Genomic DNA, 26,624 nt, shown 5'->3' with positions numbered 1-26,624 from the left:
CTTTAATAAAATAGATGTATGTAAAAATCTCATGAATCATTTTACACTTACAAACCATAGTACATCTACTGTCATGTACAGCTTGTGAAACCTCCTCTACCATGGTCATGTTTGGTTAGTTTATGACCACAGGACCATTGCTGACCAGAAGGTATTTAGACCATTCTGAATACAGCCGTGACACTGACATGGTAGTACCATGGTGGCAGGTGTAGAAAACCTGTATGATCCGGCCTTTGAATACACCTTAAAATACATCTTAAAATGCTTCTTAGAATACACCCTAGAGGTTCAGTGAATCACCATAACACACAAGTTATTCAACTTTTGCAACTTAAACATAACTTTTATCCTGCATGATAATAATATATCTTAGTTTCATGCACCTAAAAGTTAATGTATATATATATATACACACTGCCTGGCCCCCCCCCCCCAAAAAAAAAAAACCCCAAAAAAATTATATATATATATATATATATATATATATATATATATATATATATATATATATATATATATATATATATATATATATAATTTTTTTGGGGGTTTTTTTTTTGGGGGGGGGGGGGGCAGGCAGTGTGTATATATATATATACATTAACTTATATATATATATATAACTACAGACAATCCTTTTTTCATTCATTTATTAGTCAAGAACCATCAAAAGGAGGACAGGTAACCAGTTTATTATACAATCCTGACATCAGCTACAACAATGGCAGCAACAGACAGCAATAAAGTGATTTCCAATATCTGAGTGTCTCATTTGAAGGTATAAAGGAATTGTTAATTAATGATTTAAGATAGAAACTAAAACTACATATTTTAAGCACATTTTGGCCAGTCTGGAGGGAAAATTGTTTTATTACATCATTAAGTAGTTAGAAAAAGGTAAAATAGTACAGATAGCCTATACCTAAATTAATGCTCGAGTTGCCTACCTCCTTAATGTTACAACTTTCATCTACATGGTTTATTATTACAACAACTGTAAGTGATACTGTGCTAAACCACATCGGCAAGTCTGTGTCTGTGTTATTTAATTAAGGTCCATATGTGGAAAGGCAAAGATGTATGTGACAGTACCCCTTTGTCAGTGTTGTCCTCTGTGTGGTGAGGTTCAACCATGTAGGCCTTTGTTTGTTTTGGTTTTCACCCCTTCACGTTTTGCTAGCATGCCTCACACAGGTCTTATGTTCTATCATTTAGCTATGACACTTGTGCTTTATTTCATTTTGCCCATTATCATTATGTTTGTATTTGCTTTTGTTTTTATTAAACCACTGCCCACTCCAATTTGCATCTGCAACCTGCACTTCCCCCATGCACCACCATTACAATGTGACAATTTTGGCATTTAATTATTATTTGTAAACATGTTAACAAATAGTTGAAGGACCATAGCATAACTTTTTCCCTTAAATGTAAAATGAAGAGGTTAAATGAAGAGGTTTGACTATGTTTTGTTATGGTTGTTTCTTTGTACTCCGTGCCTTTGTGTTTATCTTAGCCTTCATGTTTCCTAGCCTTTGGTATAGCCTGATTCCCCTGTTTGCTTTCGTGTGGTTTTTGTTTTGTTTACACATGTATCCCCATTCTCTCTACATGTTGGCTCTATGACCCTGGACTACGACAACTACTCTGATTTTGAATTTTCCCTGAATAAATCTCGTTCTTTTCCGCACATGCGTCCATCGCCTTACTGCTCAACGTTACAAAATCAGAGTTAAGCAGACCCAAACATCTTTAAATAAATAAAGTTAAAAGTAAATTTTTTTACAGAATACAATACCTGAAAATGGATTAACATGTAAGGAAAAGGAAAAGCTCAACTTTAGAATTACAGAGGAACCTTTCATTATACTTGATCTCATGGAAAAGCACAAACAAAAAAATGAAGACTTCAGATATTCTTCAAATAACCACACTTTCACTGTGTTACCTAGATTCCTGTACAGAGGAAAACATAATATAAACTGTGTATAAACTAAAGGAGAATAATCTGCCCTGTTAGAGGAAAATATGGCATGAATGGTGTGAGATGAATAAAGATCTGTACCGACTTCAAGGGGACAACTTGGAAATGCAGAAGAGCATAAATCAAATTGAAGCGAATCCGTGAACAGCAGCAAAACCATGGACTGTCTGGCCTTATGAAACAATTTATTTTCACACTGAATTTTCTCGGAGAGGAAGAAAAAGCTTATTTTCTTAAATTGGGATTCTCTTAGACAAACAAAGTAAGGCATTTGCAAGCACAACTTGAGGAAATATATCTATATAAAATAATAATAAAAAAAAACGAATGCAGCAACCTTTGGTTTGGAGCACATCTTCAGGGAAATGGGTCAGATATATGAGTCATTTAAATCTGTACAATCAGGAAAGAAAGTATGTAAGTATGTAGAAATGCTTTTTCTCCCTAAACTTGCAGCAGAGCTCATCAAATCTGGGCTTCCAATAGAACTTATGGATGGTGACGCTGCTCATGTTCCTCTGGTCTGGGTTTCAGCAGTTCTAGATGAACTCATCAAGATTCTGGGAGACCAGAGAGTCTTTATGCTGTTAGGAAATCCACCATGTTGAATGTCATGTTTGGACTCCAGTTTGCAGTCAGTGCAGGCAGATGCACCAGAGGCCTTCATGCAGCTGGTCAAAGTGTCAGAGGCAATGAAGGCAGACCTGAAGTTTGACTACACTTTAGTTGTTGATACTGAAGGACTTTGAGTACTTGAGCTTGCAGGGAAATCTGCAATGCCTCATGATAATGAACTTGCCACATTTGTCTTAGGACTTGGAAATGTAACTTTGATCAACATTTTTGGTGAGAACCCTGATGAGATGCAAGATATACTTCAGATTGTTGTTCAGGTCTTGCTGAGGATGAAGAAGGTCAGACTGGATCCCAGCTGCATGTTTGTGCATCAGAATGTTAAAGACACTACAGCTGCTGATAAAAAACATAGAGGAAAGAAGATGCCTGCAGGAGAAAATGGATGAAATGACAAAACTGGTTGCCACAGAAGACAACACTGAAGCTGATTGTTTCAGTGATGTCATCACATTTAGTGTACAAGAGGATGGAAAGTACTTTGCACAGCTGTGGGAGGGTAGCCCACCCATGACACCACCAAACCCATGCTACAATAGGTTCAGGAGCTAAACAATGCCATTTTCAAAAAAGCTTCTAAGTCAACTTCAGTCACACTCTCCCAGTTTAAAGCAAGATTTTGTGATGTTTGGAATATGTTGCTTAATGCAGTCTACAGAAAACTGGAAATAGAGTTTGGAAAATGGACTTGGAGTCTCAGGGGAGCCATGTTAGATATTGAAGAAACCATGCACAACAGAACTGAACATGAAAAACTGGAAAAGATTGAGGAAAAGGACCTTTATATACACATTGAAAAGACTAGAAAAGAAGTGGAAAAGTCAATGAAGCAGTACTTTGAAGACGACAGAGACAAACACATTTTAATCTAGTGGCTAGCAAGATACAAAAACAAAATTACACAGCTTCATGATAACCTTATTAAAGATGCAAAAACAAAACTAGAAGTTATTCAATAGCGTAATGCATGAGAGAAGTTCAAAAACAAGAAAAAGCTTATCAATTTAAGCAAAGTGCTTGCTTTCAGTCTAAAAGACAAAGAAACAGAAGATAATTTTCTCAAACAAGAATTTGTCAAAGTGTGGGACAAGTGGGTCACTGAACTGACACAAGACACACCTTCAGAGAAAACTGTGAATTTTTGGAATGATTCCATAGAGATTATATCCATTAGCGATGATCAGGCTTTTGTATATGAGAAACTATCGCAGGAAGATTACAAAAAAATGGATAAACTTGGAAGTTACTCACAGTACATTATTTTGAAAAAGCATGAAAGGGGCTTTTTTTTGAAAAAGGTCTTTCTGATGAGGATCGACACGCAAAGGAATCAGATTTGAACAGGAAAAAAACAAAGGACAAAAATCAGGAACTCTCAACTTCTCAGTCACTCTGGAATTATTTTCTCACTTTTTAAAAATGGCAGAAACCAATAGATTTTTTTGTATTCTGAAAATGACAAAATTGAGGAATTTAATAATAAACATCATCCAAGAAATTGAGAGAATAATGAAAAAAAAAGAAAATTGCAAAACTAGGATAAAAAGATAGCTATATTCAAGAACTAACAGATTATGCCCAAAAGAGTCTGAAGGTTTCAACCTCACAATATTCAAACCTAATGGGTTGTAGCATTTGCAGAGCTACATGGAAAAAAAAAAATTAAACATCCACAAGTATATTTTGTCTTTTAATTTATCTGATTTTGACTGCTAACCTCTTGCACCTCCAGTACAAACACTATTGTCTTGATTTTTGTAAAGCATGCCTGGTGATGCCTTAACATTTTTATGTTTAGGCATTGCCCCTAGTAAAGTTGGTTAAAGAGTTTGAAGCAATTGTAGGGCAGTGGCTAAGGTACAGGACTAGAACTCAGAAGGTTGCTTGTTCAAGGCCCACTACTGCCAAGTTGCTACTGTTGGCCCCCTGAGCAAGGTCCTTAACCCTCATTTGCTCAAGTTGTACTTAGTCATTATTGTAAGTTGCTTTGGGTAAAAAGTGTCAGCTAAATGTGGAAATAGAAATTGTATTCCTTCAGTTCTGAGTGTGCCTGTGTGATTCACAAATGGATTTGTGTTGTGAAGCAGGGCAGTGCATCCTAAATGTAATAGCACCCAAATGGTTTAGCCTATACAGACAGCTGAAATAATAATAAAAACTTTCATTTAAAAACTGCATTTTGTGTTTACTTGTGTTATCTTTGTCTAATATTTAAATTTGTTTGATGATCTGAAACATTTAAGTGTGACAAACATGCAAAAAAAAATAAGATATCAGGAAGAGGACAAACACTTTTTCACACCACTGTATGATAATAGATAGCCCAGGGGCTTGGGCAGATAAGACATTGTCTAAGATGGATTTGGTGATTAAGAGTGTATTATTGTACCAGGGCCAGGTCTGGTGCAGAACAATGCAGGAAGGTGAGCCACACAGTAAGCAAGAGACTTCACAGTGGAGAATTGTCCCAGATACAAGGGGGCAGGGAAGACTGATCTCAGTTGAACTCCACCTGTATCACAAAGCCAGAAGAAGCAGAGACACCTCAGAGAAAATGGGAGGATTGAGAATAACAGAAGCTAGTAAAAGGGGAGGGACAGAGAATAACAAGAAAGTAGACAAAAACAATAGAAAATGAAAACAGTGTATAATGATAGAATCAATAAATTAGTCATTTTGCAAACAAAAGCACACGTAAACACAATACATATTAAAGAATATTAGCCAAAGGTTTTAGTCCGGATTAAAGGATTGAGAATGTGTCTGAATCCTGTTCTAGGCAGGGAGTGCAGGACATCAGGGCAGGAACAGCTCAGAATAAGGACATAGGCAGAAGATAAAATGAGAAATTAAAGAGAAGAGTACAAACATAGTGAAGCAGTTTATCTGTGTTTATCAAATGTTTAGCTGTGCATGTGGAAACAATACACAATGAGGTTTATAGGTCATGTGATGTTGAAGGCTCAGAAGGAGCAAGAGACGAGGTTTCAACTATGTAGTCTTTATTGCTATGACAGAAACAGAGAAAGAAAAAACAGAAGGAAAAGTAAACATAAGGAGAAGTCAGCATTTCAGTGGCGCTCGGTAAGTCGCTCTACACTCTGCTAATGCACAGCGCTGACTTCAGGTACCTGTGGGCTTAAATAAAAAGAGGAAAACAAGGAACAGGTGTGTTGGGTTAGTACTCAGGTGACTGTGAGCGGGGCAGGTGTGTGGTGTGGTCCTGAGCAGGAGTGGGCATGTCCCTCCTGTTAGACAATCAGCCTACCATGACAGGTCAGCTGTAGAGATTAGCATTTTGTAAACACAATATGTTAGCCAAAAGCTTGTGCTCATAAGTAAGTCTTCAGTCTGAGACTGTATATTGAGAGTGTGTCTGAATCCCATTGTAACGGTGAGCGGTAAGGAGGTGGATGCATGCGCGTCTGTTGTCTGTTATTCTTGTGATGCGAAAACTGCTCACCAACAATAATGCATCTGTAGACAAGACTAAAAACTACTTGTTATGAAGTCACATGTCACTCACCTGGTGTAACAGGTTAACTGGGCACACTCTCTGAAGTCATGTGACTTCAAAGAAATATGTCTTGCCACACATCCTACATAACTGCCACAGCCCTCATATGGGATTCATTTCCTGCTGTGACTAACACACAACAAGCAGAAGTACATGAATAACAAGAGGCAGCAGAAGTTCGAAGGACATTTTACCCAAGTAGGATTTCATTTTAAAACTCCTATTAACTATTTTACCCATTGTAGTTAAGTTAGACTCACTATGATTTAACAATATGTTGAGGGAACGATCATATAGATACTGACAAGAACACAGTGGTAGCTCAGTGGTTTAGGTACTTGACTTGTTCTCAGATAGTTGCTGGTACAAGCCCCATCACATGCCAAGTTGCCACTTAACCCTCAGTCATAATTGTAAATTGCTTTTGGTAAACGTGTCAGCTAAATGTAGAACACCAAACGTTTTAGTAATCTGGGGTTGGTTATAACAATTTATTTTTAAATCTAGTATTTTAAATAAATTCTTCTAATGCTTCCTCTGTCAATTTGACAGATTGCAACTTTCTTTTATTTTCCTCTGAAAGGTGCTCAGAAGACTCTTAGTTCCTAAGAATGTTCTGATTTATTTTACTATTGGTATCTTATAGCAAGTAAGAGAGCCTACACGCACTCAGGGTCACAATCAGGATTTAGTTTTACTAAAGGTCCCTGCATTCCTAACATTATTGTTAAGCATTATGTGCTTTCTGATTATCTTTGTATTTTTTTTGACACATTAATTTCTACAGATACTTAAACAGTGTTTTTATTAAAAAAGGCATATACATGAGGATACATGTGATACATTTATGAAGGATATAGTTACAGCATGTCACCAAACATACAAGTAGACTCTGTTGATGTACCCCTGAATCATTTCATTGTGAAAACTTTGAATATGAGGGATGTTATTGCACCATTAAAGACTAAGAAGATGATCAATGGAGAAATACTATGAACATAAGTGATAAAAAGAGAGTGCAAGAAGGCTGAGTATAAGTGATGAAAAAACAAACTTCAGCTCCATTACAACAGCAATAAGAACTTTATAGATGTCTCTATATTAAACAACTTTAATACTTCTCAAACTTTCCTTTTATAGCTGAGGTCTGTGGTCTAAGCAATTAAAATGTAAATGGAAATCTTTCCAAATTCCAGTCAAGATTTCTGACCTGTCTGACCCAACCATAGTTCTTTGATTGCCCTCGTAACGGTAATAATGGATATCAACTGAATTCTTGTAAAATGTAAGTTCTGAAATTGCTAGTTCTTAGTTACCTGCTCAGAATTGGAAGTTATATACATCTGATCGGATAACTGTAACATGCAGAGTACTTCAGGGATCAGTTCTCGGTCTACTTTTATTCAGTCTGTTTATGCTCCCATGAGGCTATAACAAAACAACAAATTCTATAAGAAAACAATATTATCACAGTTATGCAGATGACATGAAAAAAGATTTGGCTCTTACACCTCATGATTACAGCCCAATACACACACTAAATCTTCTCTGTCTTTATTCAGAGTGCATAAATAACTGGATGAGACAGAATTTCTTGAAGTTATGATATTTGGCAGCAGAGAAGAGAATCTCAGAATTATAATTCTTCTTTAATCTAATAGAGTCAGATCTCACCTTAAACGTTTATATAAATAAATAACAAAATAATAAAATGAAAAAATAAGCAATTAATGACTAGTCCAGTTTTCTAGAAGTCCTGGATTGGTCCCAATGGTGTGTGCGTGTCTGAAACCCATGAGAACGTCCATCAAGAGCAACGGAGAAGTAGTTGGCTGGGGTGGAGGTGTGGTGGGCTACAGCAGGGGATATCTGGCGGGTGATGGGAGTAGCCATGGCAACTGAGATGGGTTGAGGCTCAGTAACATCATGACATCAGAGGTAGATGTACTGCGATAGTGTGACAATGTGAAACAGGTGAGTATGATTAATATGAAGGTGATTGGGAGCAGGGCAGGTGTGTGCTGTGATCCTGAGCCGAAGTGGGCATGTCCTTCCTGCTGGATGGGTGGCTACCCATGACAGACAGAAAGAGAGAATAGATTATTAGGCATGTCCAGGTACGAGGGTGTGAGAAACTATAATGTTCAAATTAGGAAACTATAAGGTGCAAAGATGGACTTGGAAGATCTAGCTATGGCAGCATAGCTAAAAGGATAGAGCCAGAAGGAACCACAGGCATGAGAGAACCTTGGAACATCAGCACTCTGCTGCTCTCAGTCAACAAACTTGAGTGACAAAAGAGAAGTAAATTGACAGCATCATAACATCCCAGTTTACTATAACTATCAATGCCCATGGACCCTCAGATGTACACCTTTAGTATGGGAGCTTTATAGGGAAAGGCTTTGCCCCCTGCAGTAGATTTTCTTATTCTTGGTACTAGTAAGGACCTTTTGATCTAAGCAGACATGGTGGGTCATAATGGACTAGGAGTTTTCTAAAGTACTGTGGGGCAAGACCATTCGGTGCTTTGTAGGTCATTTGAAGTATTTTATAATCAGTACAAAATTTTATTGTGAGCCAATGTAAAGTAGCTAAGATAGGAGTGGTGATCAAATTTTCTAGTTTTAGTTAGAACTTTACTGTTCAAGCGGTAATAAGTGCCTTTCTATACTTGAGAACGCTCTCCTTCCATGCAAGCTGGAAGAGAAGTTTGGTGTGGCACTATTTATGTTCTGTTTTTCAAATGTTTTGTTTTAAATTGCGAATGTGGTCAAGGCACGAATTTTTTATCAGATTTATTTTATTCTTATGTGGACCAACATCATTGAGCATACAGCACAATACTGATTCTAAGCATTCAATTATTTGATTAAGTTATGTGGGGTTTGAGGGTATTCTAGGTGCAAATAATAAGTCTCGGAGATTCACAATAAATCTAGATGCAGTGACTGACATGATCGTGCGTCTGGTGCGGTAGCGAGGCTAGGTTACTATATTGTGGCTCATATGTAGTTCAAATGAAATGAGAAAATGGCCTGACATGGCATCGGACTCAGGTAGTATGACTATGTTCTCTATGTCTACACTGTATGTCAGCACTAAATCAAGCCTATGTCCACCAGAGTGTGTGGGTTCTCTTATGCATTGGGTTAAACCAATTGATTCTAATATAGAACTAATAATTCTATTATAGAACTAAATGCCCATCTCAGAGGGATTTGGGCACTATCAAAGTGACTATTGAAATCACCAGCAATAATGGCTCTTTCTACTAGAGTGATTAGATTACAGAGGAAAACTGCATATTTGTTAATAAATTCTGAGTAGGGTGGCGTGTAGATGCCAATTAGTAGATAAGGCTGGGAGGGCGTCTTATCACTGGCTACATCATGTGTACAAGTAAAAATAATTTCAAAGGACTCAAAATTCTAACCAGCTTCTGGTTTATGCCTAATGTGTCAGAATAAATAAATGCAATGCCACCCCCATGGCCAGTTAGACAAGGGTGGTGTTTGTAGCGGTAGCCAGAAGGACAGGTTTCCTTTAAAACTGTGTACTCATTTGGCTAGATCCAAGTTTCTGTTAAAGTACAATAAATTTATGATCTGTTAGGCTTTCACTTATCATGAGTGCATTATGATAACAATTGATCCTTTTGTGCTAGTTATTGTAGAGGCTGTGTTAATTTACATGTAGCACATCTAGAATGGTTGCAGGCTACGGTAAAAGACATTACAGAACACTTCAAAATATCACAAGAAGAGGCACATAGGCACGTACACAATAACAAGTCACTGCAGTAAGACTAATGAGCAGTTTTGATTAGTTCCACTCAGACAGAAATGTGTCCTATAGTAACGGAAAATATATAAAGTAGCCTATGTGAAAAGGTTGTTTTTCATTTTACTTTATTTATAAGATTTGTTTGTATTATGTTTTCCATCCATGTTTTTGTTATCTCTTCTGGAGGGTTAGAAGGGCCTGATTGCACATCACTGTTCTTGTCATAAGCAATGAGAAGTTATATAAGTCAATAGATATCTAACAGAAACAGTGAAGAGAGGAGAAGCATCAGTAAACAAGATATTCCTCAGACGATGCTGAGCAGATCAGCAAACACTTAGAATAATCGAATGTACCAAAGTAAACCTCAATCTGCGTTTAAAAGTGAAGTGGATTCCTTTGCTAAATCATTGTATGTATTTCATAGGTGGGATCTTCTATATAATACTGAGAACTGGTATTGTGTAATAAACATTGTTTACCTACAGGCTATCAGGCTACTGAACCAGCTGTAGGTCATTCCCTAAATACCATGGTGACAAAGTCACTTTATTGTTTCTGATATGCACTCAGCCTTGGGCTGAATTCTCATGCTGTCACGGAACGCTCGCCTCCCGCGAGTCATGTGGTTTGGCCCGCCACGTGCAGTGGGAGGATCTTCATTTGTAACCACGCCTACACACACCTGCACCTCGTCTTGTCCATGTGTATTTAAACCCGTGTCAGTCTGTGCAGTGCCACTGGTCATTGTGGATATGACGTGTTGATGCTAAATGTTGGCGGCATCATTGTTGCTGTTTAATGTTAACGGTTTCGTGTTTCTGTTTATTTCTTGTGTTATATGTGTTATATGTGAGTGCTGTATTTATGTAAAAATAAATGTTCGTCCACGTCGACTGGAGTCTGTGCGTTCTGCCCCATGCCCTTCAGCACTCGGGCCACCATACGTTACAGATGCTTTATAATACTGTACTCTACTGCCAATGCTCCTGTTCTCTTTTACTTGTCACTTATGCTCAATTCACAATGTCACCTTTTTTTTTTTTTTACATAATATTCATAAAATATATTGGGAAAATGGCACTACACACTTCCATATTTATTGTCTATATAATTTCTAGTATAGTAGTTATACTGAGGCTGCAATTTGCTATTTCACAATATTTTGTGTGTGTTTGTGTAGAACGTTTTTGCAAGTAGGAGAACATTTCAGAAATGTTGTTGGTTAGGGTTATCAATTATAATATTATAGATTAAAGAACAACATGTGACATCACAGGACCTGATTTTAACCAAGATTGACATGATTTTTTACAGAACAAGTTCCTGCCACACAATAGAATAACACCAATGAACTCAGAAAGCTTCTGAAGACATTAATAACTACCTTAATATAGACACGAGAGAATGTCTCATTAGACCCAAACAAAATCTTTTGTTCAGTGGGTTTGGACTGTGAAAAGGAAGGTGATTAACATGATGCTAACACAGTGGAACTTTCTGGAAAAAAGGTTTAACTTAGAGGTTAACTCATGATTCTTCATTCCAAGTTCCAGACAGACATGTCTTTATGATCATCTCAGCAAAGCAGTGTGAGACAGTGAGAGGACGATGGGTTGGTACTGATTACTGTCAAACAGAGGGCAAGTGACAGAGCGTAGGAGGGTTCATACATAAAGCTAAAACCTTATTATCATAATAAAAATCACCCCTGTCCCTTTCAAATTAAACATTTACAGCTAAACAATCAACCAATTGTTTATTTTCAGGGAGAGTGACCAAAGTAAGAGGAAAGCACTCCCCAAGTCTTATAAAAATGAATAGGAAACAAACACAACCACCGAGTTTTAGTACTGGAACCTCTGATAAGATGGGTAAGCATGAACCAAAGAGTCTGAAGTGTTGTTGATTTTGCAGTGCTCTGGTCTTTGTGGTATAAAATAAGTGTGTTGTTTCATTCTAGATGACCAAGTGCCCAATCTCACCATTGTGCTCTGCAGTTCTGCAGTTGACTTTGGAGATCAGAACATTCTGCTTGGACAAGAGCAGCCACCTTTAGAGAAAGCTGATTTCCCTCTAATTGCACCCAAACCAAGGATGGTATCAGGGTGTAACGTATCTGTAATCAAAATACTTGGCTTGCAAGAGGCCGAACTTTATCTGGACATTGTAGACAAGATTATTGCCCAGCAATAAGAAGTGTGGAGACAGATGTCACACCTGCAGCAAGAGCATGAACAACCAATCAGAGATGAGAACACTGCTGGAGAAGATTGACCATCTGGTCTCTGAAAACAAGCAGTGCTGCTACACTGCTGAGATGTATAAGACTGCACTTTCACTTAGACAAGACATGCAAGACATCCAAAGCCAGCAATGTAGTATGTGATTACCCTTCTAAGGTTCCTTGTCACACTTGCTTCTCACTGATGAATCCTGAATGGTGTCATAGACACAGTTCAAACCAGATTCCTTAAACAAAATAAGATCTTTAACCATGTGCTTATGCTTTATTGTGGTGTTTGTACACAGTCTGCAGTTTTCAATGTTTTATATATTTATCTCCTTTGGAGATGAGAACATCCTACTTGGACAACAGCAAGTTCCTCTAGAACCACCCCACTTACCCAGAGCAAGAACTGTTTCAGGGCGAATCATTTCAGTGATCAATATACTTGACTTACATGAGGGAGAACTCTACCTGGACCCTGTAGATCATGCCATTGATCAGTTATTCACAGAAAACAATATCCATTCTTTCATCTTTGCTTTAAAACTTGGTCAGTTAACGGATGATGATATGGCAGGACTAGAATGGCTGCAGAGAAAGTTTGGAGAAAATGTTCTTTCATTTGTGATAATTCTCTTCACTTACGAGAGAGAGGAGGCCTGTGACACCATTATAGATGACCTGAAGAAAAACAGTGTTCTAGAGGAGCTGCTGAAGAAGTGTGGAGACAGATATCACACCTGCAGCAAGAGCATGAACAACCAATCAGAGATGAGAACACTGCTGGAGAAGATTGACCATCTGGTCTCTGAAAACAAACAACACTGCTACACTGCTGACCAAACATCCTTAAAGACCAGGGAAAAACAACGTGTTAGGAGCCAAATAACTGGTAAATATTTACTAGTTGCCAGTCACATTGCTGCCTTATACATACTTAAATTAGAATGGCTGAGTCCTGACTTTAATGATGTGGCATTACTTTCACTCAATAATAGCATAATTGCAATAATGAGCTATGTTGATCTAAAAATGTACTGTGGGTACATCTGGGGGTGCAGGAGCAATAAAGGTAAGGTATTCCTAAATACTAAATAACTAGTGAAGAAATCAGCAAATCACTGGTGAATGAAATCAGTAAATCACTGGTCACTCATCAAAGATTTAGAATTTATTGATGGAAAAAAAAATGGCAGTGAATGTAGCAGTAGGTATTAAAAATGAAATACTCCAGAACTGAGGAGCAGTACAATCAAATTCTACTATATATCTCTTTACTTATGAAAATAAGTATATTTAAACACTGTACAATTCCTTGGACTTTTAGAAATGCTTGTGCTGAGTGTCATGCGTTTGCATCCTTTATTATTATTTTTTACAGCTAGAGCTGCAGTTCAGATTCAAGAAGACGACATTGACTCCCTAAGCATCAGTCAGGACCCAAATATACAAAGAAAGGTCATTTACTTCATGTATAAACACAGACTATTAAATATATGAATGTGAGCTTGGGTCATTGTATAATTACACAATTATGCTTCTATGTGCTGCATGTTGCATATAATTTATTTGTGTAAAGTTGAACACATGAATGACAAAATCCCTTTCAATATATTTGTCACAGTATGGCCCCTTCTCCCAAATGTCTGTGTGTGTGTGTGTGCATGCGTGCATTCGTCTGTATGGCCACGCCCTCCCTGTGTTTCACACCTGCTCCTCATTCTGTATCATTAATGTGCATGTATATAAGTCTTGTGTTTGAATGTGAATGTTGTCAATGTTTGAACCCAGTTAGCCTGCTAGCCATGTAGCTGTCTTTGTTTTGTGTAGCAATAAATGTTTTGTTGTGTTTAACATGACTCATCCCCGCATCCTGCTCTGCCTCCTCACGTTACAGTATTAAATTCTACAACATAGATATCCAGAAACCACACCACAGTGGAAACAGTGAATTTGTTGTTCCTGTAGATTTAAGAAAATAGTAAATGCTAAACAAAATTTTGACCATTTTTACATATACCACAACAAGAAAGAAGGTATAACACAAGTTGTCAAATGATAAAAGCAGATTTGCTTTATACGAGCTACTTTTGATAGTGTGAATGATGACCAAGCACACCAGCTGTTTTGCCTGTCTCTGGGGTGGGCACTGGTGATGCCTCCTTCTTGCCTTGTTGAGGCTTGCGCATAGGCACCAGAGCACTGGGGCTGTGTGCCTTAGGTGAGGGAGTGTCTTCAGATGACAATGACGATGCCGCCTCTCTGCAAGACTCTCTTGCTGACTGCAGCATGACGTGCTTGTTGCTCTCGGAATTTGCTGACCACATGTACATCACAGAGGAGGGATCCTCATGGAGGTCCTCCTCCATTTCCATTGCTGGACTCTCCAGGCTGTTGACCTCCGAGTCTGACCGGAGGCTAATGTCCTCATGCTCCTCAATCTGTCCGTAATCTCCATAGTCCTCCCGGTAGTCCAAATACAGATAATAGGACCCGCGGAGTCCTGGATACTGGTCGTAATTGTACCAGTTCTGGTAGTCCGTTGAGGGTCTGTATGACTCCGCAGTGTCTGACTCTGGACTACACTCAGCCCCGCCCCCCCAAAAAAATCCTCCACGTGCACTCTCCCCTGTTGTGGTAGTGAGTGTGCCCAAGAGTATGCAAGAGTTTCCCTGCAAGGGTTGGGGAGAAGCAGTTATGCGTTTTCTTCCCCTTTCTTTTCCTTTTGCTCTTCTTCCTGGGCAGCCTTCAGTGGTCGGTGTTTCTGTAATGTCGGAGGCTAGGCAGGATGCAGGAGTGAACAGAGTGTGACAAAGTGACATTTATTGACATGAAACAACAGACTACATAGCACACAGGCTAACACATGGTTAAACACCAACAGCATCCACTACTAAACAAGAGACTTATATATACTCACGATAACAACACAAAACGAGGAGCAGGTGTGATACACGGGAAGGGCAGGGTCATACGAATGAACACACACACAAGGAAGACATCTGGGAGGAGGGGCCATACCGTGACAGTACATTTTTAATATAATACCTTTTACTTCACAGGGAGAAGTGGCAGACTTGGGAGCAACAGAAGATGTACCAGGCCCAAGTGAAAAAGATAAGCTTAAAAGGGAACAGATAAATGATCTTTTTCACAGACTCAACAATGGTGCCCAACATACACTAATAATTGCTGACTTTCTCAAAATAACAGCCTCATCATTAAATTGCCATGAACACTGTGAGGAGAAAGATTTGGTTCATACATTCCTACAAAGACTGCTGATGATGGACTACACAGCAAGGTACATCCCAGTTAGAGAGCAGGACACTAATACCAGCACACAACAGAAAGCTGCAGATGAAATAGATATTTTTGCTGCCCTTTTTGTCAAGGAAACTGTAGTGGTTGATAGGGCAACACAGCTGGCCCAGGTTCACCCAATGGATATTCAGATGGTTGCTTTTCACAGTGCAGACCACTTCCTTCGACAATTAATGGTGGCTAAGCTTTCACAGTGCCAGTACGCTGTACCTCTGATTGTTCCAAACCCCTTCAGCGGTGTACTCGAATTTCCATTGTGGTCACTGCGGCAAATTAAAAAAACGTGGAAATCAAAGGATAATATAGGTAATATCACAAACAAAAACAAATCAATGTATGAAGCTGAAACTCCAATGGTGGCTTTCTTCAGACTGGGTTCTGTGTCACCATCCAAGTCACAAATGATTAACAGCTTGATCAATGAACGACACCATACGTTTTTTGACAGAAATTGCACACAGAGCAGCAAAACCCGACATCTGATGGATGGAGTTGTTGAAATTGCCTGGTATTGTCCAGCTGGAAAGACCTCTGATTCATTCTCCGACTGCATTGCCTTCTGTAATCTTCACGGTGATGCAGGAATCAATTCTGTCCAGCGTGATATTTTGATAAAAATGGCCACAGTAATTGTTGTCCTTATACCAAAACTTGGTAAGGATGACAATAATATGACAATAGTTAAGGACCTCTCAATGTCCCCAAAGCCTCTAATTTTTCTTCTCACAGATGATGACTCAGCTGTTCAGAAAATGTATAATGGAAAGTTCAAACTTGGTGTGAAGAACAGAAGTCAATCTGATGTGGCTAAAGAATTAAGAAAGACAATCCAAGAATGTTGCACAAAATCCTCTACTTTTAAACTTGAGAATGTTGGCCAACATGCTGCAATAGTAGTGGATGAAGAGTCGGGAGACTGTCAGAGTGCAAAGGAAGCAGCAAACCGGATCATGAGTCTGCTGCAACATGAAGACCTGGCAAACATCAAAATTAAATACTTACCCTGTCAAGGAAAACTGTGGCATGACTGGTGTCAGAAGAACAAAGATCTTTATCGCTTAATGGGGAACCTGGAAAAACATAAAACATCCCTAAAACATGAAATGAATCAAATTCGAAGTCAGCAGAATAAATGTGCTTTCAGTCATCTTATGAAGCTGTTTCTTCACAGTCTGAACACACTAACAAAAAATGAAAGAGTATATCTTCTCAAGTGGGTTGGAATTCTACTAGACAGACTTACTTCAGATTATCTATCTGAACGTCTTCATGCATATGATGAGAAATGGTCCACAGTTTTGGATCTGAAGAAAAAACAGAATAAATCAGCATCACTGACATGTCACCAAGCAGAGCTTGAACAAATTTCAAAAGAGTTGAATGCAGCAACCTTTGGTGTAGAGCACATCCTTAGAGAAATGGGTCAAATATATGAATCTTGTAATTCAATAAAAAGCACAGAAAAAAACAAGTGTGAGCAACTAAACTTCTCCTCCCTCCCTCAGCAAGCTGCAGAAATAATTATATCTGGATACCCAATGGAACTGATGGATGGTGATGCTGCTCATGTTCCTCTGGTCTGGGTTTCAGCAGTTCTAGATGAACTCATCAAGATCTTGGGAAACCAGAGAGTCTTTGTGCTGTCAGTCTTGGGGATCCAGAGCTCTGGGAAATCCACCATGCTGAATGCCATGTTTGGATTCCAGTTTGCAGTCAGTGCAGGCAGATGCACCAGAGGAGCCTTCATGCAGCTGGTCAAAGTGTCACAGGAGATGAAGGCAGAACTGAAGTTTGACTACATTTTAGTTGTTGACACTGAAGGTCTCAGAGCTTTAGAGTTAGATGGAAAAGCAACCATACATCATGACAATGAACTAGCTACATTTGTCATAGGGCTTGGAAATTTAACTTTGATCAACATTTTTGGAGAGAACCCTGCTGAGATGCAGGACATACTTCAGATTGTTGTTCAAGCCTTCCTGAGAATGAAGAAGGTCAGACTGATCCCCAGTTGCATGTTTGTGCATCAAAATGTTGGAGACATCACTGCTGGTGAGAAAACTATGGAGGGAAGAAGACGTTTGCAAGGGAAACTAGATGAGATGACTAAGTTGGCAGCTAAAGAGGAAGTCTGTGATGCTGAATGTTTCAGTGATATCATAGAATTCAATGTTCAGACAGATGTGAAGTACTTTGCACAGCTGTGGGAGGGCAGTCCACCAATGGCACCACCAAACCCATGCTACAGTGAAAATATTCAAGAGCTGAAGAGAAACATTCTCTCTAAAATCTCCACAAACAGAGGTATAACACTCTCACAGTTCAAAGCAAGCATTAGTGATTTATGGAATGCACTTCTGAATGAAAATTTTGTGTTTAGCTTCAGAAACACTTTAGAGGTGGCAGCTTACAGGAAATTGGAGCAGGAGTACAGTAAATGGACCTGGAGCCTAAGGAGTGCTATGATGGCACTTGAGAACAAACTACACAACCGAGTCATCAATGAAAAGTCATTAAAGGTTGAGGAAAAAGATATTGTATCACAAATGAAAGAGACAAAGAAAGAAGTAGATAAATCAGTTGATCACTTCTTCAGCAAAGACCATGATAAAGAAATTTTAATCCAGTGGCGTGATAGGTTTGAGAGAAAAATAGTGGACCTTTACAGTGAGCTTGTGGAACGGACAAAAAGAAAGTTGAATCAGGTTTGTCAACAGAAAATTGCGATAGAGAAGATAGATGAACAGAAGAAAATGTATGAAAATAAGCTCTTTAAACTAAGCAAAGAGCTTGCACTGAGTCTAAACAAAAAGAAAACTGATGAAAATACACTCAAGAGCAAATTTAATGATATTTGGTCAAGGTGGGTCACTGATTTGACCCAGGATGCACCACCAGTTGGTGACATTGATATTTGGGGTGATGTGATAAAGATTTTGACCGAAACTTATGAACTGTCTCTTGTTTGTGATCGTCAGGGTCAGGATAATTACAAAAGCATTGATGTTTTAGGTAATTATTCAGACTATGTGATTTTTAAAAAGCTTCGAGATCATCCTCAAGCAAGTCAGCAGCCAACAGAGGAATATAGTATGTTTAATCAAATTAGCTATCAAATATGCAATACTGCAAAACAGTTGTACTCCAAGTGGAATAAGAACAATAAAAAGTCAGAAAATGAGCCAAAAGCAAATTTGTTATCAGCAGAGGATAATAGTCTTTTAAGGGCCCTTGCTGGAAATGCTTTTCAAAAAACAAAAAAAGAAATTCAGCGCATCTCCAGTGCAGAAACCGGGTACAATCATAGCTACATTCAACAAATAATTGAATCTGTTAAAATCAGTGTAAATGCACATGAATCAAAGTCTGGATATATGCTCAAAAGAGAATTTAGTGTAGATCTCTGCCTCTACGTCTGTGACTTTGCAGTTGAACAGTTTACTGAGCTACACAAGAAATTCAAGGAATCCAGTGATGTGAGAGGGTACCTGGAAAAACAGAGGCCTCAGTACTTCAGAGTCTTCAAGAACTACTGCAGCGGCGCAACCTCTACAGCTGTGTTTGGTGAGTTCATTGTGGAGAAACTTGAGCCTTCCATCCTGCAAGCAGCATATGATCAAACTGCCATTGATCTGACTGAGAAAATGAAATGTGAAGTTCCAGCCTTTAGTGGAAACCGGTCGAACCTAGAAAAACACATTCTGACATCACTAGCTGAAGAGGAGAACTTTGAGAATTATATAGAATACATTCACAAACCCAAAGAGCATTTTAATGGCTTCATTACAAAGGAAGTCAAAAACTTTATTGAAAATTCTGCGGAGGTTATAAAAACCCTGAAAAACAACATTCAGTCTAAAGGAAAGTGTGTGATAGATGCTGTGAATGAAGCAACAGTGGAGGACTGTGGAGGAAATCTGGACATGTGGCTACAGAATTTGTCCATTAGGCTAAAAGATGAGCTTCAATTTAAAGAACAAGCATGTGTCGATCAGAAAGAAATTACAGACCTTGGATTTCTTCAAGAGGTTGTAAAGAAAGGTCTGATGGACAACATGTCAAAGTTAAGCAGTAGCATTCAAGATGTATCTGTCCTCAAACTTAAAATGTTCAGGAAAAAACCTGATCAGATTCTGATAGAGCATCTGTGCCGATGCTGCTGGGTGCAGTGTCCATTTTGTAATGCTATCTGCACCAACACAATGGAGGACCACGCTGGAGATCACATGGTCCGTTTCCATCGCAACTGTGGAATCAATGGATGGTCTTTCATGTTCACAAATGACCTTGGAGTTGATTTCTGCACAACTGCCGTTTCTTCAAGTGATCTGCATTTTCGTACCTCTGCTGGAGTATTTGCTTTTAAGGAGTACCGAAAAGCAGGTGGAGAACATGCCAGATGGAACATCACTGCTGATAACTCTGAGATGCCATACTGGAAGTGGTTTGTGTGTAGATTTCAGGAAGACCTGGAAAATCATTACAAAAAAAGATTCATGGGTCATGGGGAGATTCCACCTGAATGGAAAAATTACACTAAAGATGCAGCTATTAAGAGCCTCAGTGAGTTATAGCAGAGCACTGAAAAACCTCAAGATATGCATCCTTTTCATGCATCAGCATAATACACATTGCAGGATGGAAAAACTTATAGTTGACAGACTTGTCCTTGTTATAATTACAAATACAAAACAATGAATTTATGCAAAAAAAAGTGGGTATCAACATCTAAACTTTGTGAGTACTTTTTAACCTATAGAATGTTAATCAGAAACATTCTCAGTCTATAAATGCATACTATCAGGTATTTCCTGTGAGCTGAATGGCTCATTGCTTTTCTCTTTCTCTGAATAATCATTGTAATGAAAAATTAATCAGTTGTTGTGAGACATGGACAGCATGGACAGCAGCTGTGCTACTGTTGCTATTGAGTTTAGCCTGTATTTAAAGTATGCATGTTAACTTAAGCATGTCCAATGGATTACATATATCAGGCTTTATTTTATCACATAACAGTTCATCTGTGTAAATAGTCTGTGGACTTGTCTGGTCTTTTTTGGTTGTTGTCTGTGATACATGAAACTAATCAATACTATTATATGTGTAACATCGTTTGAAAATAAAGTGATTTTGATTCAAAGACTACAAAGAACTGTATGTTTATTACATGAATTCAACATAACTAACATTTTAGAGTGATATTATCCATAATTCTTTAATTTTGCAACTTGATTTTTTGAAACTTCATTCTTTAATGTAATGAAATTTATGGTCCTTTATGTATTAGGCTTATTCAATTTAAATAATTTAAATAAAGCTAACGTGTATTTAAAAACATGTCATTTCACAATTATAAATGTTCTTATAAAATGGTCTTGGTTGGAGAAACTACAATTAGACTACTGCACAAACTACACTGTATTAATATACCAAAATTTGTCCTAACCACTCACATGAGGCTACAGCTACTAGGACTTCATTCCATATGTGCAGACATAATTAAGTCTTTTTAACCACTGAGGCTCTTCAGTATTGTGATATTTAATTTAACCCTTTTATTAAACAGCGATCATAGAGACAATAGTGGCCATTCCTCTTGGTACACTGGACAACTTAAGTAACCTTACAGAACAAAAGTGCAAAGCTATGTGTGCTAGAGCAGGGCAGACACTGTAGTCTGTAGTTAAAAACAGATTTTAGTTCGGAATGGTCCTCCTTGCTTCTGTCTTCCTCATGTTCTCTCTTCACTGAAGCTATCAAGGTAAGAGCAGTTGCTCAGTAAGGTGTCAAGCAGCTTCATGGAACTCTGTAATGATAGCTACTGTTCCTGCCTCTTTCATACAAAAACAGAGAGGAGAATATATGACTGTAATGTGGGTAAAAAAAGGTTAATAGCTGCATTCACATTCCATAGATAAGATAACAGGCCACAGCCTTTTGCATAGTCTTTCAGCAATAATCTTGTTTATATATAAATATAAAATAACGCACTATTATGAGCATCATTTTAGTTAAGTATGCAGCCAAAATTGCCTCAAACCTGTCTTCAGACTCATTACTCAAATTACAATATCACGTCTGGCTCTGCTAGACTAAACTCTAGCAGAGTGCCTTACCCACTCACCAGTCATTCCAGCAGCATACTCCTCTTAAGAAGAGCAGGACAAACAACAACAATGACTTCTGTAGGCAGTGAGTAAAGGGCTAACAACGACACCACTATATACAAGTGATTTTGAGGAAATTACTTTTGGATTCCATTGTTAAAATAATTTCATTATGCATTATAGTAGACCACTATAAATCAATCAATTGATGCTGCAGCTCGTATTATTGATTACAATTAGTGAATAGACTTAATTTAAACTACCTATTTTAGCTAAATTTAAATTTAACTCGCTTTCTACAATGCCTCAAGGTGGAGACTATAATAAAACTATATAAAGAATCAGGATCTGACTGCTGCTTCTTCAAGTCCACGCCAATTAATGCATGCCCAGGCAACTACTATGCAGAGAAAAGAACTACTTAGTAGAGGAAAGATGAACCCATGTATGACCTATTTATATTCTGCTACCAGGAGACAGTTTGAACAATTACCATTACAACACTATTATAACACCATTATAACACACTTTCTTTAAGGTCTGGAGGAAACTAATGTGACTCTTCTGCTGGCTTGAACAATACCAACCTTCCCCCTTACCCTAGTTAAGACTAATGAGCTCCTTCTTTGTCATGAAGGCTTTTATGTGATGTGATGTAATGGGGTGGATATGCAAATCACCTTTAATAAAATAGATGTATGTAAAAATCTCATGAATCATTTTACACTTACAAACCATAGTACATCTACTGTCATGTACAGCTTGTGAAACCTCCTCTACCATGGTCATGTTTGGTTAGTTTATGACCACAGGACCATTGCTGACCAGAAGGTATTTAGACCATTCTGAATACAGCCGTGACACTGACATGGTAGTACCATGGTGGCAGGTGTAGAAAACCTGTATGATCCGGCCTTTGAATACACCTTAAAATACATCTTAAAATGCTTCTTAGAATACACCCTAGAGGTTCAGTGAATCACCATAACACACAAGTTATTCAACTTTTGCAACTTAAACATAACTTTTATCCTGCATGATAATAATATATCTTAGTTTCATGCACCTAAAAGTTAATGTATATATATATATACACACTGCCTGGCCCCCCCCCCCCCCAAAAAAAAAAACCCCAAAAAAATTATATATATATATATATATATATATATATATATATATATATATATATATATATATATATATATATATATATATATATATATATATATATATATAATTTTTTTGGGGGTTTTTTTTTTTGGGGGGGGGGGGGGGCCAGGCAGTGTGTATATATATATATACATTAACTTATATATATATATATAACTACAGACAATCCTTTTTTCATTCATTTATTAGTCAAGAACCATCAAAAGGAGGACAGGTAACCAGTTTATTATACAATCCTGACATCAGCTACAACAATGGCAGCAACAGACAGCAATAAAGTGATTTCCAATATCTGAGTGTCTCATTTGAAGGTATAAAGGAATTGTTAATTAATGATTTAAGATAGAAACTAAAACTACATATTTTAAGCACATTTTGGCCAGTCTGGAGGGAAAATTGTTTTATTACATCATTAAGTAGTTAGAAAAAGGTAAAATAGTACAGATAGCCTATACCTAAATTAATGCTCGAGTTGCCTACCTCCTTAATGTTACAACTTTCATCTACATGGTTTATTATTACAACAACTGTAAGTGATACTGTGCTAAACCACATCGGCAAGTCTGTGTCTGTGTTATTTAATTAAGGTCCATATGTGGAAAGGCAAAGATGTATGTGACAGTACCCCTTTGTCAGTGTTGTCCTCTGTGTGGTGAGGTTCAACCATGTAGGCCTTTGTTTGTTTTGGTTTTCACCCCTTCACGTTTTGCTAGCATGCCTCACACAGGTCTTATGTTCTATCATTTAGCTATGACACTTGTGCTTTATTTCATTTTGCCCATTATCATTATGTTTGTATTTGCTTTTGTTTTTATTAAACCACTGCCCACTCCAATTTGCATCTGCAACCTGCACTTCCCCCATGCACCACCATTACAATGTGACAATTTTGGCATTTAATTATTATTTGTAAACATGTTAACAAATAGTTGAAGGACCATAGCATAACTTTTTCCCTTAAATGTAAAATGAAGAGGTTAAATGAAGAGGTTTGACTATGTTTTGTTATGGTTGTTTCTTTGTACTCCGTGCCTTTGTGTTTATCTTAGCCTTCATGTTTCCTAGCCTTTGGTATAGCCTGATTCCCCTGTTTGCTTTCGTGTGGTTTTTGTTTTGTTTACACATGTATCCCCATTCTCTCTACATGTTGGCTCTATGACCCTGGACTACGACAACTACTCTGATTTTGAATTTTCCCTGAATAAATCTCGTTCTTTTCCGCACATGCGTCCATCGCCTTACTGCTCAACGTTACAAAATCAGAGTTAAGCAGACCCAAACATCTTTAAATAAATAAAGTTAAAAGTAAATTTTTTTACAGAATACAATACCTGAAAATGGATTAACATGTAAGGAAAAGGAAAAGCTCAACTTTAGAATTACAGAGGAACCTTTCATTATACTTGATCTCATGGAAAAGCACAAACAAAAAAATGAAGACTTCAGATATTCTTCAAATAACCACACTTTCACTGTGTTACCTAGATTCCTGTACAGAGGAAAACATAATATAAACTGTGTATAAACTAAAGGAGAATAATCTGCCCTGTTAGAGGAAAATATGGCATGAATGGTGTGAGATGAATAAAGATCTGTACCGACTTCAAGGGGACAACTTGGAAATGCAGAAGAGCATAAATCAAATTGAAGCGAATCCGTGAACAGCAGCAAAACCATGGACTGTCTGGCCTTATGAAACAATTTATTTTCACACTGAATTTTCTCGGAGAGGAAGAAAAAGCTTATTTTCTTAAATTGGGATTCTCTTAGACAAACAAAGTAAGGCATTTGCAAGCACAACTTGAGGAAATATATCTATATAAAATAATAATTAAAAAAAAACGAATGCAGCAACCTTTGGTTTGGAGCACATCTTCAGGGAAATGGGTCAGATATATGAGTCATTTAAATCTGTACAATCAGGAAAGAAAGTATGTAAGTATGTAGAAATGCTTTTTCTCCCTAAACTTGCAGCAGAGCTCATCAAATCTGGGCTTCCAATAGAACTTATGGATGGTGACGCTGCTCATGTTCCTCTGGTCTGGGTTTCAGCAGTTCTAGATGAACTCATCAAGATTCTGGGAGACCAGAGAGTCTTTATGCTGTTAGGAAATCCACCATGTTGAATGTCATGTTTGGACTCCAGTTTGCAGTCAGTGCAGGCAGATGCACCAGAGGCCTTCATGCAGCTGGTCAAAGTGTCAGAGGCAATGAAGGCAGACCTGAAGTTTGACTACACTTTAGTTGTTGATACTGAAGGACTTTGAGTACTTGAGCTTGCAGGGAAATCTGCAATGCCTCATGATAATGAACTTGCCACATTTGTCTTAGGACTTGGAAATGTAACTTTGATCAACATTTTTGGTGAGAACCCTGATGAGATGCAAGATATACTTCAGATTGTTGTTCAGGTCTTGCTGAGGATGAAGAAGGTCAGACTGGATCCCAGCTGCATGTTTGTGCATCAGAATGTTAAAGACACTACAGCTGCTGATAAAAAACATAGAGGAAAGAAGATGCCTGCAGGAGAAAATGGATGAAATGACAAAACTGGTTGCCACAGAAGACAACACTGAAGCTGATTGTTTCAGTGATGTCATCACATTTAGTGTACAAGAGGATGGAAAGTACTTTGCACAGCTGTGGGAGGGTAGCCCACCCATGACACCACCAAACCCATGCTACAATAGGTTCAGGAGCTAAACAATGCCATTTTCAAAAAAGCTTCTAAGTCAACTTCAGTCACACTCTCCCAGTTTAAAGCAAGATTTTGTGATGTTTGGAATATGTTGCTTAATGCAGTCTACAGAAAACTGGAAATAGAGTTTGGAAAATGGACTTGGAGTCTCAGGGGAGCCATGTTAGATATTGAAGAAACCATGCACAACAGAACTGAACATGAAAAACTGGAAAAGATTGAGGAAAAGGACCTTTATATACACATTGAAAAGACTAGAAAAGAAGTGGAAAAGTCAATGAAGCAGTACTTTGAAGACGACAGAGACAAACACATTTTAATCTAGTGGCTAGCAAGATACAAAAACAAAATTACACAGCTTCATGATAACCTTATTAAAGATGCAAAAACAAAACTAGAAGTTATTCAATAGCGTAATGCATGAGAGAAGTTCAAAAACAAGAAAAAGCTTATCAATTTAAGCAAAGTGCTTGCTTTCAGTCTAAAAGACAAAGAAACAGAAGATAATTTTCTCAAACAAGAATTTGTCAAAGTGTGGGACAAGTGGGTCACTGAACTGACACAAGACACACCTTCAGAGAAAACTGTGAATTTTTGGAATGATTCCATAGAGATTATATCCATTAGCGATGATCAGGCTTTTGTATATGAGAAACTATCGCAGGAAGATTACAAAAAAATGGATAAACTTGGAAGTTACTCACAGTACATTATTTTGAAAAAGCATGAAAGGGGCTTTTTTTTGAAAAAGGTCTTTCTGATGAGGATCGACACGCAAAGGAATCAGATTTGAACAGGAAAAAAACAAAGGACAAAAATCAGGAACTCTCAACTTCTCAGTCACTCTGGAATTATTTTCTCACTTTTTAAAAATGGCAGAAACCAATAGATTTTTTTGTATTCTGAAAATGACAAAATTGAGGAATTTAATAATAAACATCATCCAAGAAATTGAGAGAATAATGAAAAAAAAAGAAAATTGCAAAACTAGGATAAAAAGATAGCTATATTCAAGAACTAACAGATTATGCCCAAAAGAGTCTGAAGGTTTCAACCTCACAATATTCAAACCTAATGGGTTGTAGCATTTGCAGAGCTACATGGAAAAAAAAAAATTAAACATCCACAAGTATATTTTGTCTTTTAATTTATCTGATTTTGACTGCTAACCT

At 37.7% G+C, this 26,624-nt stretch overlaps 1 protein-coding gene and 2 pseudogenes across 1 annotated transcript; all 3 read left to right on the top strand.

Annotated features, from left to right (window-relative positions):
• Positions 1-2,418: 2,418 nt before the first annotated feature.
• Positions 2,419-5,460, top strand: LOC118241151 (annotated as a pseudogene).
• Positions 5,461-12,367: 6,907 nt separating this feature from the next.
• Positions 12,368-20,595, top strand: LOC118241152 (interferon-induced very large GTPase 1-like). The gene is made up of 3 exons (XM_035525079.1): positions 12,368-13,045; positions 13,535-13,611; positions 15,216-20,595. Exons 1-3 carry the CDS (start codon positions 12,421-12,423, stop codon positions 20,049-20,051), a joined length of 5,538 nt encoding a protein of 1,845 aa, XP_035380972.1. The 5' UTR covers positions 12,368-12,420; the 3' UTR covers positions 20,052-20,595.
• Positions 20,596-24,703: 4,108 nt separating this feature from the next.
• LOC118241150 lies at positions 24,704-26,245 on the top strand (annotated as a pseudogene).
• Positions 26,246-26,624: the final 379 nt, after the last annotated feature.

This window comes from Electrophorus electricus, chromosome 4, assembly GCF_013358815.1.
Source record: "Electrophorus electricus isolate fEleEle1 chromosome 4, fEleEle1.pri, whole genome shotgun sequence".
NCBI lineage: Eukaryota > Metazoa > Chordata > Actinopteri > Gymnotiformes > Gymnotidae > Electrophorus > Electrophorus electricus.
This window is presented reverse-complemented; position numbering and strand designations above follow the sequence as displayed.

Excerpts from the sequence above, each read along its gene's own strand:
- LOC118241152 (XM_035525079.1), top strand. The coding sequence starts at position 12,421 with ATGTGCTTATGCTTTATTGTGGTGTTTGTACACAGTCTGCAGTTTTCA. Across the intron at positions 13,046-13,534 it reads TGTTAGGAGCCAAATAACTG|CTAGAGCTGCAGTTCAGATT; the intron begins GTAAATATTTAC and ends TATTTTTTACAG. Across the intron at positions 13,612-15,215 it reads ACCCAAATATACAAAGAAAG|GGAGAAGTGGCAGACTTGGG; the intron begins GTCATTTACTTC and ends TTTACTTCACAG.